At 55.1% G+C, this 14980-nt stretch overlaps 1 protein-coding gene across 1 annotated transcript in view; it reads right to left on the reverse strand.

The window, feature by feature from the left end:
• The window catches only part of TMEM132E (transmembrane protein 132E), a 57814-nt gene that overhangs the window by 5658 nt on the left and 37176 nt on the right, over nt 1-14980 (reverse strand). Inside the window, exons 2-6 of the mRNA XM_060395086.1 lie at nt 7045-8053; nt 4884-5030; nt 4437-4629; nt 3612-3755; nt 516-721 (exon numbers count right to left, since the gene is read on the reverse strand). Of these exons, the coding sequence (XP_060251069.1) occupies nt 516-721; nt 3612-3755; nt 4437-4629; nt 4884-5030; nt 7045-8053 (1699 nt within the window). The remainder of the gene's footprint in view (nt 1-515; nt 722-3611; nt 3756-4436; nt 4630-4883; nt 5031-7044; nt 8054-14980) is intronic.

The following is a 14980-nucleotide window of genomic DNA, read 5'->3' on the forward strand; positions in this document are numbered from 1 at the left end:
GCCTAGTGTGAGTCACTGTGTACCTGGCTGACATACTCACAAGCGTGTCCCTAGTGTACCCAGGCTGGGGCACGCATGTACAGTTGTGGGTATGCCTGTGTTGGTGTTTCTACTCCATTCTGTCTGCTCCTTGACGGCTACTGGGCCAACTCCTTTTTCACGTATCCTTTAAAACTTAGCTCTAGAGTCACTTCTTCCAGGAAGCCTGCTTTGATTTCTTCTGGAGGAAGAGGTGGCTTTTTCCTTTGTGCCACTTGATTCTCTGCACTTGGGGCTTCCCCCATCCACTGCTCAGCAGCATATATATGGCGGCTTCCCTGATGGACCCAGAGCTCGGCTGGGTCAGGCTCTGGCCACACTGACCCCCTCCCCCGATCAGGGCCTTGGCACACAGTAGCTGCTCCATAAGAGTTTGTTGATTGCATAACTGACCTGCCGACTGTGTACACTGAGGGTCATAACACACACATGCAGATGAATCTTCCCAACATCTGTGGAGTGTGGTGGGGCCGTACCTTCGGTCGGGAAGGATAGGAACCCTCCAGCCCTTCACTTGGCTGAGGCGGGCATCCGAGAGCTCGATGTGCAGGGGCAGCTTGGGCACCCAGACGGTCATTTCCAGGGGGGCGTTGAGGACGTCATAGCGGAAGGTGACCCTGGCGTTCATGGATCCGCGGGATTCCTTTCCGCTAACAAACACATAGTCACAGCTACTGGATACCTGGGGGTTGGGGGGTGGGGAGAGAGCTTGGTTGGCCTATTTTGCCCTACAGGTCATCCTGGGGGTAGAGCAGGGGAGGGACTTAAGTCTAACCAGGAAAGTCAGCCAGAAGCCCATTGGATAGAGAAAGTGCCAGTCATAAGAGACTGAAGGGGCGGGACCGGGTGGGAGAAGGCTCCTAATTTAACTCCTTTGGCAGGAAGTGAAGTGAAGTGAAGTCGATCAGTCTATCCGACTCTTTGCGACCCCATGGACTGTAGCCCGCTAGGCTCCTCCATCCATGGAATTTTCCAAGCAAGAGTCCTGGAGTGGGTTGCCATTTCCTTCTCCTCTGGGAGGAGATGTCAGCTTTCCTCGTCTCCAGAGATCATCTCTTAGCGGCTCCTGTGGGAGGCTTTTTGCTCCCTGGCAAGAAGTCAATGTGCCATTCCTTTGAAAGGGGCTGCTTCTGATGTGCCAGGCCACACCGAGGGCAAATCTGCATGCTGAGGGTCCCCTGCACTGGCTCCCCTCCCCAGCACGACCGTCTGGGTTCTGGAGCAGGTGTCTGATGGGCAAAGGAGTGGCCTGTCCTGAGCAGGACACTTGGGTGTGACTGGGTGGGGAGGAGGTCATGGAGGAGAGGGTGGCGGAGGGGCAAGCCAACAGCTCCTCCGAGGTGCCTCTGGCCCTGAGGCTCCCAGGAGATAGGCCAGCTGGTTAATTTCAGGAGGGGGGCTGTTCCAGCCAGAGGTGGATGTGAGGGGAAGAGAGAGGGAATTTCAGGACCAGAGAACCCTAAGCACAGACAGGTGGATGACTGCCACCAATGGGAGGAGCTTTTTTGCAAATGCATGCCCACCGGGACACCACCTTGCATTCTTAGAGGTTCCCCGGTGAGCATATGCTTGATGAACACATCTTGGCGGAGAGCTGTGCCCACTCACCGAGGTGCCCGTGCTAGTACTTGAGGGTAGATGCAGTTGGTGCGTGTGGAAATGCCCATGTAACTGGAGAGAATCCTGTGTGCGATGCATTTAGGAGCTTCTACCTGTTCACACCCAGGGGTGCCCATCCCTGCATTTGGAGGAGCGTGTATCAGGCAGCCTGTAGGCTGATGACACCTCGAAGTCTCCGGTGGGGGGTGGTGGGGAGGGGGCTGGGATGGCGGATCATCTGTGGAGAAGAGCCCCTGACGATCCCAAGCTCCTCAAAGCTCTCTTAGTCATCTGGCGGTGGGTGGTGGGTGAAGGGGCGTGGGATGGTGACCCCGCCAGAAATGCTCATTTCCCGCTTTGGAAGGCAGAGAATCCAGCTGAAGGCTGGCAGATCCCATTTAGAATGTTGGCAAACTCCAGAAAGAACCTGAGCATATTTCGCTGAGAATGGAAACTGATTCCATTTAGAATCTTTGCTAATTCCCTTTGGTGTCTAAGCCACGGTGAGTCTTCTGGTCTACTCTGAGGTGGGGCTGGGGGAGTCTGGGTGGCAGGGAAGGTGCTGGGTGAGGGCTCTCGGGGGCAGGCCCACTTCTCCCCATCCCAGCCTGCAAGCAGTGAAGAGCCCCACAGGCCTGGGCAAAGCTTCTGGTCCTCAGGAGGCTGTGGGGGTGTGGTGCCCAGCCATCTGCTTTGGCTCACTCTGGGGACATTATTCCTGAGTTCGGGGGAAGGAGGAGGTGAGCCTCGGGCACCCCCATTCTGGGAGGGATCTGGTGTAGAGCATGGAGAGAGAGCACACATTCCCAGGGAGGGAGAAGGAAACGCACATCCCAGGTGCCCCCACTGAAGGATTTACAGGAACAGAGACAGCTTCTGCTGTCTGATCATTTGATTCTGACACCAGCTGGAGGCTGCCATAGCAAGCAGCTCGCCCACTTCCAGGTACTGGAGCTGGATGCCTCTCTCATCACTGCCTGCTCCACTGCCTTCTCCCCACATCTCTCCTCTGAGCACTGTCGAAAGCCAGGGGAAATCTGAAGGTCTTCAGGGATGAGATGGCAAACTGGGTGAGATGGCCCTCACTGGCCATCCATGACCACCATCCATGGAGGATGTTCGGCCCAGATAGGGTCTCTGGGGAGGAGCTCAGAGAGAGGTCTCCAGGAATTGGAGGGATTGCAGTGGGTGTTCCCTGAGTGGGGCCTTTCATACAACCTTCACTCCTGGCCTAACTCTTGAGCTGCTGCTGCTTCATTTTAAAAATATTTGTAATATTTATTCAAAATAATTTTAATAATATCAAATATAGTATTTAATATTTAAATTAAAATAATATTTAATTAAAATTTAATTAAAATATTTAAAGTAAACATTTAACAATATTATTAAATGTTTTAATATTTATATATTTGTCCCCATCGAGTCTTAGTTGCGGTGTGCAGGCTTCTCTAGTTGCTATTCATGGGCATAGTTGCCCCACAGCATATGGGATCCTAGTTCCCCACCTAGGGATCAAACCCATGTCCCCTATGTTGCAAAGCAGATTCTTAACCAATGGACCACCAGGGAAGTCCCCTAACTCATGCTCTTCTGGAGGCCTCCACCCTGGGCTGGATCTCCGTCTGTTTGCCAGCCCCTAGGTTTAGGGCCTGTCTCTGAGTCCCCCCAGGACCCCTCCCCCAATTTCTTACCCAGTGGTTGCCAGACAGCAGGCTCCATAGTGACTTGGGGATTGAATTCAAGTTGTCAACGCTGCCTTCTCCCGTCAGCCTGCCAGAAGGGCTCTTCTAGGGCCTCCCCTTGCTCAGGCTGGACGTGGGATGCTCTTCCTCCCCCATCCCCTACCACTTCCCTCCTCTTGTCTACCAAGGGAACCTGTCTGAGATGTGAATTCCTGTCTGGACTGGTGTGCTATGCCCCTTGAAGGTCTGAGGCCATTCTCCCAGGGCCCCCACCTCCAGGAAGCCCACCTTGATGATGTCCTCATTGTCAGATTCGCATTCCACCAGGGCGGAGACATCTAGGACAAGGCCGGTCACCTCGATGGCGATGACCTTGACAGGGATGGCCACTGTCCGGCCCGTCAGGATGGCTGTGTTGATGATCTCTGTGTCCTGCAGGGAGGAGAGGAGGGTGGGCTCTGTGAGTTGCCTGAGGCCCCCTGCTCTCCCAGGACCACCAGCCAAGACCCCCAGCTCCTGGCTGCCCCCACCCCGCAGATGCGTGTCCTTGGAAGGACACTGGTACACATGCACAGACAGACGCATCTGCCCAGCCCCATGTGTCTTCTCTGATGCTCTGCTCACGTGGACTCCCATGGGTGCCTTCAGGGTCTCCCCCACTCTGCTGCCAGAAAGCAATGCTTCCCCAATTCCGCACCGTCTTTTCAATGTCTTTGATGCTCATCCAGACTGAGAATAATATCCAGCACATTTGCCTGGCTCTTCCACGTTCCCCTAGGCTGGCTCCACTTCCTCCTGGCCATTCCAGATGCCCCTGGGCTGGTCCCAGACAATCATTCCAGTGCACTCTCCCTAAAACCCGTTGCTTCTTTGAATAAATTATTCCCTTTCCCATCGCTGCACATTTGTGCACAAGATCCCCTGTCTAGAGCACCCTCATCATCTTCGCCGTGTGAGTTCTTCCTCCATGAGTCCTTCAAGGCGCCACTGTATGCTCACCTCCTCCAAGAAGCCCCCCATGGTGACATCTCTCACCTCCGCGCCCCTCAGCAGCCACTGTCCCACTCCAGCACCAGGCACAGAACTTGCCTGCCTCCTGCGAGGGCAACTCACCATGGCCAGGGGCAGGATGGCCTGCACGTCCCGCTGGATGACCGTCAGCTCGGTCACGGCCCGCTCCAGGTCCGGCAGGGCTCCGTGGCCCCGGTAGTCAATGTGCCACATGATCCTGCGCTTGACTGACTGGCTGGTGAAATTCTCCATCTCAAAGTCCAGCTGCAGAATCTCCAGGGGCCCCTGGCCCTCCCTGCATGGTGGGGGAAGGGACGAGAGCCCAGGAAGAAGGGCTGGGAGCAGCTCAGGGGCTCCGAAACCCTTGCTGGGGACTCTATCCCTCCTCAACGGCCTGCCCCAGGGCTCTTTGAGCCTTCCCCAGCCTGGGGAGTCCCTAGAAACTAAGCCCCAGCCCTTCTGCTGGCTTGGCCTCCTCCATCAAGACTTTCCCTCCCACTCCCCGTGGTGTCCTGCGAAGAGGTGGATAGAGGAGCCACCCTGGCTCACCAGGGGGGCAGCGGTGTGCCCTGGGCCCAGGACACATCCACGGTGGCTGTTGAGTGCTTGGCCCCAGTCAGCAGCTCCGAGGTCACGTGCCATTGGCCACTCCGCGACTTGGTTCCTAGAAGAGTCACACCCTTCTTGGCCTTCACCCTGGGACAAAGCAGGAAGAAGAAGAGGGAGAGGGTCAGCCCAAGGCTGCCCACCCTGGCTGCCACGCTTAGGCTGGGGCTGGGAGAAGGGGGAGCAGGTGAGTAAGTTACCCCGAGCTCTCGACTCAAAGCTTGAAACTAATTTGGGGACTCTGGTATCACATAGCTGCAACCTCTGGCCCTCAGTGGAAGCTGCAGTCCCTTCTGTTATATCTCTACCAGGTCTTGCCATACTTCTATTTGCATACCTTAGTGACAGGGGGCTCACTACTTCGGCACACATCACATTGCGTTTTCAGAAAGCCCCTAAAAGGAGAAACCTCTTCCCTATAATTAGCTGAAATAGAACAGTCATGGGCTCTGTTGGGGCAAGAGAGAACAGTTCTCCACCTGAATAGACACCTGGGGAGGTGAGCAGGTATTCTTTTCTTCAGGCCTGAAATCGTCAGGGACTCCAACTGTCAATTTTGGCCATAGTCTCAAGTCACCCATAGCCTAGTCACCCTCCTCTGGACACTCTGAGATATACCTAGTGTCCTCAGCGGTGCTCTAATTAACACTAACTAAAGCAGAGTGATTATCACCTCCCTAATTCTACACTCTCTACTCCTATTAAAGTAGCCTGAGACCTCTGAGGACTGATTTAACTCACATTCACATTCAGGTATTAATCACTGAATTAGGTATCACCCTGGGCATGGCAACCCACTCCAGTACCCCTGCCTAGAGAATCGCATGGACAGAGGAGCCTGGCAGGCTGCAGTCCATAGGATTGCACGGTGTTGGGCACAGTGTCGGGCACAGCTAAAGCAACTAAGCAGCAGCTCTCCAGGAATATCCGTACTTCAGGGTGGCACATTCAGGAGAGAAGGCAATGCTCGAAGAAGCTGGAGGTTAATGGTGCTGTTTTGGGCCCCATGTATAGTGTGCTTGGGTTGGTGGGGAGCATTTTGGTGGGGCTTTTCTTATATCCTCAGAATCACTCAGTAAGGCTCAAACCATGGATTCTGCTTGTGAGACATCATTATATTTTGTGGGGATGTGATATGATTGAAGGCAATTCTGAATCTGTGAACTGTATCATTCTCAGGGTATAGAAGAAGCTGGGACTCCCCCCAAGTTTTCTCCTAACCCCAGAATTAACCAAATGTCCGGACACGTGGACACTCTCCTGTTCCTATTTTGGCTTGCAGTCAAGGGGCTGCTCTCTCATGTCCGTTTCCCTTCTTTGGCCTCAGTCTCATTATTTGTAAAATGGGGGAGTTGCACCCACTACTGTCTAAGGGCCCTTCCAGCCCCAGTTCTATCATTTTGGATGTCCTCACTTGTGAAAATAGATATTCCCTCTCTACCATGACACTAAAGAAAGCTGAGCGCTGAAGAATTGATGCTTTTGAACTGTGGTGTTGGGGAGGACTCTTGAGAGTCCCTTGGACTGCAAGATCAAACCAGTCAATTATTCTAAAGGAAATCAATCCTGAATATTCACTGAAAGGACTGATACTGAAGCTGAAGCTCCAATATTTTGGTCACCTGATGTAAAGAACTGACTCATTGGAAAAGATCCTGATGCTGGGAAAGATTGAAGGCAGGAGGAGAAGGGGACGATAGAGGATGAGATGGTTGGATGGCATCACCGACTCAATGGACATGAGTTTGAGTAAGCTCCGGTAGTTGGTGATGGGCAGGGAAGCCTGGCGTGCTGCAGTGCATGGGGTCACAAAGAGACACGACTGAATGACTGAACTGGCCAACCACGACACTATGTCTGTGAGACAGGGAGGTCAGAGCTGATGTTTTGTGGCCATTAGGCAGATGAGAACACTGAGGCTCAGATCAGTGAGTTGTCTTTCTGAAGTTGCTAAAGTAATAACAGGAAGAATTGAGACTAGGATATTGGAGGAGCAGGTCTGGGCGCACCCCCTAAAGGTTTTCAGGTGTACCTCAGACCTTGGGAGGAGGCCAGCCAGCCTCCCCCCGCCCCCGCCCCTCACCTCCCAGCCATAGCCCCCTACCTGAGAGTGAAGTGCTCCAGGCTGGGGCTGGAGGGAGAGGAGGAGTTGGGAGCCAGGTAGAGCACAATGCTGAGCACCTCCCCTGGCTTGAGGGGCCGGTCTGGCAGGCGGATCATCAGGTTGCTGTCCAGCCTGTGCTCCTGCAGGGTCCTCCTGGGGGGCGGGCGGAACAGGCTGATGCTTCCGATGCGCAGCAGCGGGTGCTGGGTGGGGCTTTCGGCCCGGGCCCCCGCTCCGGGTCCGGCGCCCCGTCGGGTCCCCCCACACCCACCCGAAGCATCGGGGGCATGAAGTGTGTAGTAGAGCTCGGCTTGCTGACTCTCCCCGGTCGCCTCGGGTTCCAGCCCATCCGGAGACTTGCGGCGGGCACTGGGCGGCGCGGCCGGAGCCGGGGGCCCGAACCAGGCCAGGGGCAGCTCGGCCCGCACGAGGCAGGTGGCCAGACCCCCGCTGAGGCGGCAGGAGCTCTTGACCTCCCGGGCGTCGCGGAAGGCGTGCAGGCGGACGCAGGGCAGCCGCTCGGTGACGCCGAAGTCATCCCAGTCGCGGCCGGCCACGTAGAACAGCACCTGGGCCACGGGCTGCGAGGCGGGCACGCGGGAGTGGACGATGAAGGCGCGCACCTTCCAGCTGACCGTCAGGCGCTCGGGGATGTCCAGAGTGCTGGACGGCTGCAGGAGCTCCCGGGCCACCACCTGGCTGGTGCTGAAGGGCCCCAGGGAGACGTTGAGGACGGGCAGCTCCTTGGTCTGGAACACCACGAAGGGCTCGGAGCGCTGCAGGGAGCCGTTGGCCACCGTGGGCGGCTGGGGCCGTGCCTCGCGCAGGAAGAAGGCCAGTCGCGTGTGCGACAGGCGGTAGCTGATCGGCAGCACGGGGCTGGCCTGCGGCCCTGGCGGACTGGGGCTGGCCGGGTGGGAGCGGCCAGAAGCTGGGGACAGACAGAAGAAAGACCCCAGGGTGGTCAGGAGAGGGGGCTCTCGGACCCCAGGGCACTCCGGCCTCTCACCTTGACAGGCGGCTGGCCCCTCCCCGCCAGACCATGCTCTCCATCCTTGGGCTCCAAGCCTGGCCCCGCCTTTACTGGCGTGTTAATTGCCCTCTTTGCTGATTCCTTCATCCCTGAGGAAAGGGTAAAACTAATCCCTGTACAAAGCGCTGGGAAGCTTTAAAGAGGCTTTTTCCTCCCGCATCCTCATTTGTAAAATGGCTATAAAAATTGTTTCTGCCTCCAAGCGCTATTGTGAGGACTTACCAGAGTCACGTGTGTAGAGGGCCCAGAGCACAGTGTGGTGCTGAGGCAGTGAGTTTTCCTCCTTACCATTATTAATGGTACAGTGCAGTACATATTACCGGCTTTCCCAGTGGCTCAGCGGTAAAGAATCTGCCTGCAATGTAGGAGCCTCAGGAAATGTGGGTTCGATCCCTGGGTCAGGAAGATCCCCTGGAGGAGGGCATGGCAACCCACTCCAGTACTCTTGCCTGGAGAACCCCATGGACAGAGGAGCCAGGTGGGCCACAGTCCACAGGGTTGCAAAAAGACACGACTGAAATCACTTAGCATGCACACACAGTACATATTTAATGGTTTAAAATTATTAAAATAAAATGATTATTTGTGTATTATGACAGGCAATGACTTATTTGATCCTCCAATTAAGCCTTTGAAGCAAGTATTATTATGATCTCCATTGATTCAGCCAGTTTTCTAGCAGCAAGTTCTCTTTTTTGAGGGCCTGTACTTAGCTCTTACAAACGAAGGGGCTGGAAGCTTAACTAACTTACTCAAGTCCACTTGAGTGAAAGGGGCCAGCAGTAGGATTCGAACCTGGGGCCACCTGGCTTTCAGACCCAAGGCTTTATGGCTCCAGATGCCTCAGGTGGCGCAGGGTCCCCAGGGATTCCACGCGGCCCTCCCCACTCCCTTTATGCTTACATGCAAGCTCAGTTGCTAAGTTGTGACCCCATGTACTATAGTCCACCAGGCTCCTCTGTCCATGGGATTCTTCTAGGCAAGAATACATGAGTGGATTATCATTTCCTCCTCCAGGGGATCTTCCCCACACAGGGATCGAACCCACATCTCCTGCATTGCAGGTGGATTCTTCACCACTGACCCACCTGGGAAGCCCTGCCAGCCCACAGATTCACACAGGGAAGTGGATCGCCACTCCCCAAACCCAAGCGTGGGCCTCGGGTTCTTGGGCTTGACTTCTCCCTCCTCTTGGCCCCTCTCCGCATCCTCGCAGGATTGCGCCAGGTTCTAGCAAATCCACCTCTTGGTGCTCTGTTTCTGGGTTTGAAAGCCAGGTGGGCGCAGGTTCAAATCCTACTGCTGGCCCCCTCCCCAGGTTCCTGCTCCAGCTTTGGCTTCCCTCTTGTTGTTATGACAACATAACAGAATCTAACTGGGTCTGTCCTCTCTCCGGCTCTTCTCTCATCCCCTCCCTGCATCACAGCCAGAAGGATTTGTTTCCCCCAGACACCAATTCTTGGCTCCCCATTCCCAGCTCAGCACCTGTTGGACACTGTCAGGGGACAAGAAGGACCAATATGGGGAGGTTTGAGGTTTGAGAATCAGTTCTGGCTCTTCCGATGGACCTCTGAACTGTGTTCTTCACTTTTGATGTTGTGTTGTCATTTTTGAGAATCAGGAAATTCCCCTATAATTCATGCAACACAATGCACACGTGTGTACTGTTAAAGACTCTCTTCTTTCTTCTTACAGAATAAAATTCAAACTCATGTTGCGCCTGAGCATGGCATTCAGGGTCCTCTAGCGGGGCTCTAGGCTTCCCATTCCCCAGCATTCCTCTTCCCAAGCCCCTGCTGCTAGCATAAGGAAACAACTTCTGGCTTTTGTGCTTGCTGATGCTGCCTTCCCTGGAGAAGGCCATGGCAACCCACTCCAGTAGTCTTGCCTGGAGAATCCCTTGGGCAGAGGAGTCTGGCAGGCTACAGTCCGTAGGGCTGCACAGAGCTGGACACTACTGAAGCGACTTAGCATGATGTTGCCTTATCGCACCTCCTATGCTCATGCTGTGCCCTCTGCATTGGATTTTCTCCTTTCCTATGTGCCCACATCCAAATCCAAACCTTCCTCCAAGGCCCTGCTCAAATGGCGCCTCCTCCACGAAGCCCTCCAAGATATGACCTCCACTCCTGGGAATTTCTTCAGAGTTCTGCCCTTCTCTGTGGGGACCTCTCATCCTGTCTGGTGGGACAGTAATCTGTGAGGCCTTGCACTCAGCAAGCCTTTAACAAATCACGATTGATTTACACTAAGTGGAGGTGGGGGCCGGGTCCCAGCTGAGGATGGGAAGGTGTCTGGAGAGATGACAGAGGCTTCCTGGCTGGCGCCTGGAATCCCTGCCTGATGGTTACCACTGGAGTCTCTGAGAAGGTGTGTGTGTGGAGGGGCTGGTCCCAGGCACACAGGTGGGATCTGAGATGGTGACCTGGGCCAGGGCACACAGCCAACCAACTGCTTTGGAAGTAGCAGGAAGCAGTCAAACAGAAGCTTCGAGACTCAAATTCAAGGCTTATCCTCGCCACACTCAAACGGCAACTTGTTTCCTACTTTGAGCCTCAGTTTCCATCTCTAAAATCGAGGTGGTAACATCAGGCCCCTCATGGAGATGTTGAGGGGAGCTGAAAGACCAAGGGGGAGGGGTGGGGCACTGCTACACGTGATGGGATGTCCAGGGCCTGTGGGTACTGAGCTGAGATGGGGAGAGGCCACCGTGCCCATCCTGCGGGGGTGGAGCAGGGCAGCGGCTGTCAGGACCATGCTTAGGCTGGGTGGACAGGGCGGGGACATGGATGGCAGAACCACCGTCCCTGCCTTGCTTATCATCCCCAGGAGACCCCGAAGGCTGCTAAGTGGCACTTAGTCCCCTTTGACCCGCTCACCGTCCCAACCTGAGGGCTGGCCATCTGGACCCCCTGGAGGCACAGTTGGGGGCGGGGGAGACCGTCAGATGGGCAGCAGACGCAGAGGGGCATGGAGGAAGGGATTGGAAAAACATGCTTGCCTGCCCTCCTCCACCCTTAACAGATTTTAGTTGGACGAATGCAGTTCTCTGAATGAACCTCTCAGCACCAACTGGGAAACCATGGGCTAATGAGAGCACCCTCAATGGGGCTTCCAGGGAAGACCTGATGGCCAGTGGGCAGAGGGCTGCTGGCCCTAGGCTTGGGACTCCTGACCCTTCCCAGCAACCTTGCAGATAAGGAGACTGTGCTTCTGAAACAGGAAGCAACTTACCCTAAGAAACCAACTAGCATTTAGAAAAGGGAAAGGTAGTGTTAGGGTACCACCGTGTTTGTGCTGATGGCATCATGACACGCAAACACTGCCCCCCATCACCACCATGAATCATTCTATCCTCTGGGGCCCTGAGGACTTTCTGTGGGCTGAGCGGGGATGGGGGTGTCCCCGAGACCCCTGCGCTAATCTCTGCTCTCCGCTCACTGACTCTGGAGCCTAAAGGAGGTGGCTTGATCTCTCTGGGCCTCAGTTTCCCCAGGGAGGTGGGGAAGGCCCTGAAGCAGTCCGGTGGGGCTGCGGGGAGGGAGGGGAGACCGGTGGAGCTGCCAGCAGATCAAGTTTTCAGGGACGAGGTGTGTGAATGTGCGTGCACATGCGCGTGTGCTGACGTGCACGCTGGCCTCCATCTCGAGCTAGTCATGAGGCGGGAGGGGGTCCTGCAGGGGTGGATGTGCTGGCCTGGATTCACCCTGCCTTGGAAACAGCTCAGCTCCCTCCAGTCTAGTGGGAAGCACACACACACACACACACACACACACACACACACACACACACACACACTCGTGCTCACATAGAGCTGGGAACACACCTGTCTGTCAAGCCCCACAGCAGGCACCCCTTGACAGGTGGTTCTGAACCCCTGCTGCCCCGGCTCTCATTGGTTCCGCTCGACTTGCCAGACTCCAAACTCCACCTGCTGACTTCTGATTCGGCTCACCCTGTGGACCAGACGGTATTGTCTTCCTGTCAGTGGCCTCCCCTCCCCGAGCAGCATCACTTGGATTCTCCCCTGCCCACCCCACCATCCACACAGCCTTGGGCCTGCGGAATCTGCTCCTGACCCCATTGCTGTTTCCCTAGGAAGGCGGTTCTCCCCGCCTCATCATATCTCACCATCAGCATTACGGGCTGAGTTGTGCCCCCTCCCAGATTCATACGTCCAAGTCCCAACCCCCGGCACCTCGCAATGTGACAGTGTTCGGAGATAGCGATCTTTGAAAGAGGTGATTAAATTAAAATGAGGTCATATGGGTGGGCCCTAATCCAGTAGAACCGGTGGCCTTGAAGGAGGAGATTAAGACACAAACACACACGAGACGAAGACCCACAGAGAACGCGGACGTCTACAGGGCACAGCACGAGGCCTCAGAAGGAACCCACCCTGCCATCACCTTAAGCTCAGACTTCCAGCCTCCCGAACTGCAAGGACGTAAGTTCCTGAGCTTTGCCACCCTGTTCTGGCAGCCCAAGCAGGTTAATGATAAGAGGGATGGGCTATTTCCACCCCTCACAGTCTCAGTTTCCCCAGTGAGATGTGGAGACACTGTAAGGGGGGTGGAGGAGGAAGACAGGCTGGAACCATGCAGTTTTTCTTCTTGGATGCTTGGTGTGTGTTCCCCTACCAGGGATCGAACCTGCAGCCCTTGTGTTGGAACTGTGGAGTCTTAACCACCGGACCACCAGGGAAATCCCTGGAATCATGCAGCTTTTTCCTTCGGTGATAACGATGGTACATTCCCAGCCCCCTCCCACGACTGTGCCTGGCCTGGGACCCTTCCCAGCTGAGCTGAGCTCACTCCTTCCTCCCGCAGCCCCGGGAGGGTACATCCAGGTCTTTACCATTTGGGGACTAAGGATGGGGCTTCCCTGGTGGCTCAGACAGTAACTAAGGATGGGGTGTCTGTGAATGTAAGAGGTCTGAACTCCCATCCCCTGACCTCCATCAATCTCCCGCCCCCTCCCCTGGGCTCTGAACCTGCCCAGGCTTGGGGACCCTTGGGAGCACCATCCTTGAGGCCGCTTCAGGACAATGCCCAGCTGGGAGGCAGCAGGCTTCATCCTTCCCCTCTTGTTCCAGAAAGAGACTGAGGCATCACTGGAGCGAGAACGACACTGGACCCCACCAGCACCGAAGAGGAGATTTGCACAGGGTGTGGGGGTGGGGGAGTGAGGACCCCGCATTCTGCCATGCCTGGCTCAGGCATCACCTCCTCCCTGAAGCCTTCCTGATATCTCCGCTGCCACCACCTGGGTGGTTAATTGTTCTGTGCAGCTCCAGCTCCGGCTGATCTGGAGCTTGGCCCTGGTATGACCGTGAAATGCAAAATCGATGTTGTGTTTCATTGGTCACCTCTGTGAATGCTCCCTGGGGGGTGGAGTGGGCAGGATGCTGGTCCACGTGGCTCTTCGTCTCTCAAGTCACCTCCAGGACCAGCGGGCAGGTACTTATTTATGCTTTCGCCTTTCCAGCTGGCTTGGGATCTGGGCAGACACTGGACTTAAGCAGTTTCACATAGCGCATGGCTTGGTACACACGTAGGTGTGTGTATGTGCTTAACGAATGTCAATTCTATCCTTTTCTAAGGCTTGGGGCACATGCTTAGGGCCATCGGCTGGGACATAGGCTCTCCCTTCTCACCTTAGCCTGGCCCTAGGTGTCTAGGAGGGCAGTAGGGGCCTTTGCTACCCCCAGATATGCGTCATGCCTTCTCCCCAGACACAAAGGCCACCTCCTTCCAAATCTATAAATGAATCTGCGTGGAGGCTAGGGCCAGGGGAGGGGGCACCTCTGGCCATCTCCCTGTCTCTAATCAAGATCAGATGCCTCCTGCTTCTATCTCTAATTGTTCCCAAATTAAAACTAATCACTTGCAAATCAGAAAAAAAAAAAAAGATTGTTATTAGTTTTATAAATTTGAGGCTGTGGGGTCACAGCAGGGCATGTCAGCAAGGCCAGAGGATGCAGGTTTGTGCTGGGAGAGGGCCTACTCACGTATGTTTTGTGTGTGTGTGTGTGTATGTAAGCACCACACCCAATGTCTGGTGCTTAGGGATCCTTCAACACTTACTCTTGAACTTGCCTGAATGTAAGACTCAGCCACAGAAAATAAAACAGCCACAGCAAACAGATTCTAGAAGGGCTGGACCCAGGGTGACACAGTCACAGTGTTCAGGGGAGAGACCGGGTCCCTTGTGTGCTTGCTAAGCTTCCCAGGCATTGCCATTATCATTTGGACCACAGGGCACTAAGCAGGAGGGACTGGGAGATGCTGAAGGGTTGCGACCGGCATGCCATCATGTGGCAGTGCTGACGGTGCAGGATGAAGCATCCAGAGCCTAGAACAGTGCCAGGCACACACTGGTGCCAAATCTACAGGCGGATGAATGACAGAAGAGAGGAAGCAAGAGGCGGGGTTGACGCAGGTGGTGAGGATGCTGGTGAAACTGAGCAGGACCCTGCAGCACCCTTCTGGGTACAAAAGCCTCTCCCTGCCCCCTCGTTTCTTGTCTGTAGGAAAAAGGCTTCAGTCTCCCAGTTGGAACTCGGGGAAATCTTCCCTGAGTTCTAAAGAGCAGGCACAAGCAGTTAATGACTCGGAGAATAGAGTCACAGAGCTCCTGGGTCCTCCTGCAAGGATGAAAATAACAGTCTGATGTATGCTGTTGAATTGTTCTGCAGAAACTAAGACTCCCCTCCTGACCCAGGTGGACGATGGTGACTATATGCTGACCACAAGCACGCAAACCCCAGAGTGGCTGGGACTAGAAGGTTGAGATTCCCAAAACATCACCCTATTACCTCACCACCAACCAATCAGAAGAAGGTCCGTGAGCTGATCACCCATCCTCCAAACCTCTCCCTTAAATCATCTTTAAAAACCCTCG

This window comes from Ovis aries, chromosome 11 (assembly GCF_016772045.2).
Source record: "Ovis aries strain OAR_USU_Benz2616 breed Rambouillet chromosome 11, ARS-UI_Ramb_v3.0, whole genome shotgun sequence".
NCBI lineage: Eukaryota > Metazoa > Chordata > Mammalia > Artiodactyla > Bovidae > Ovis > Ovis aries.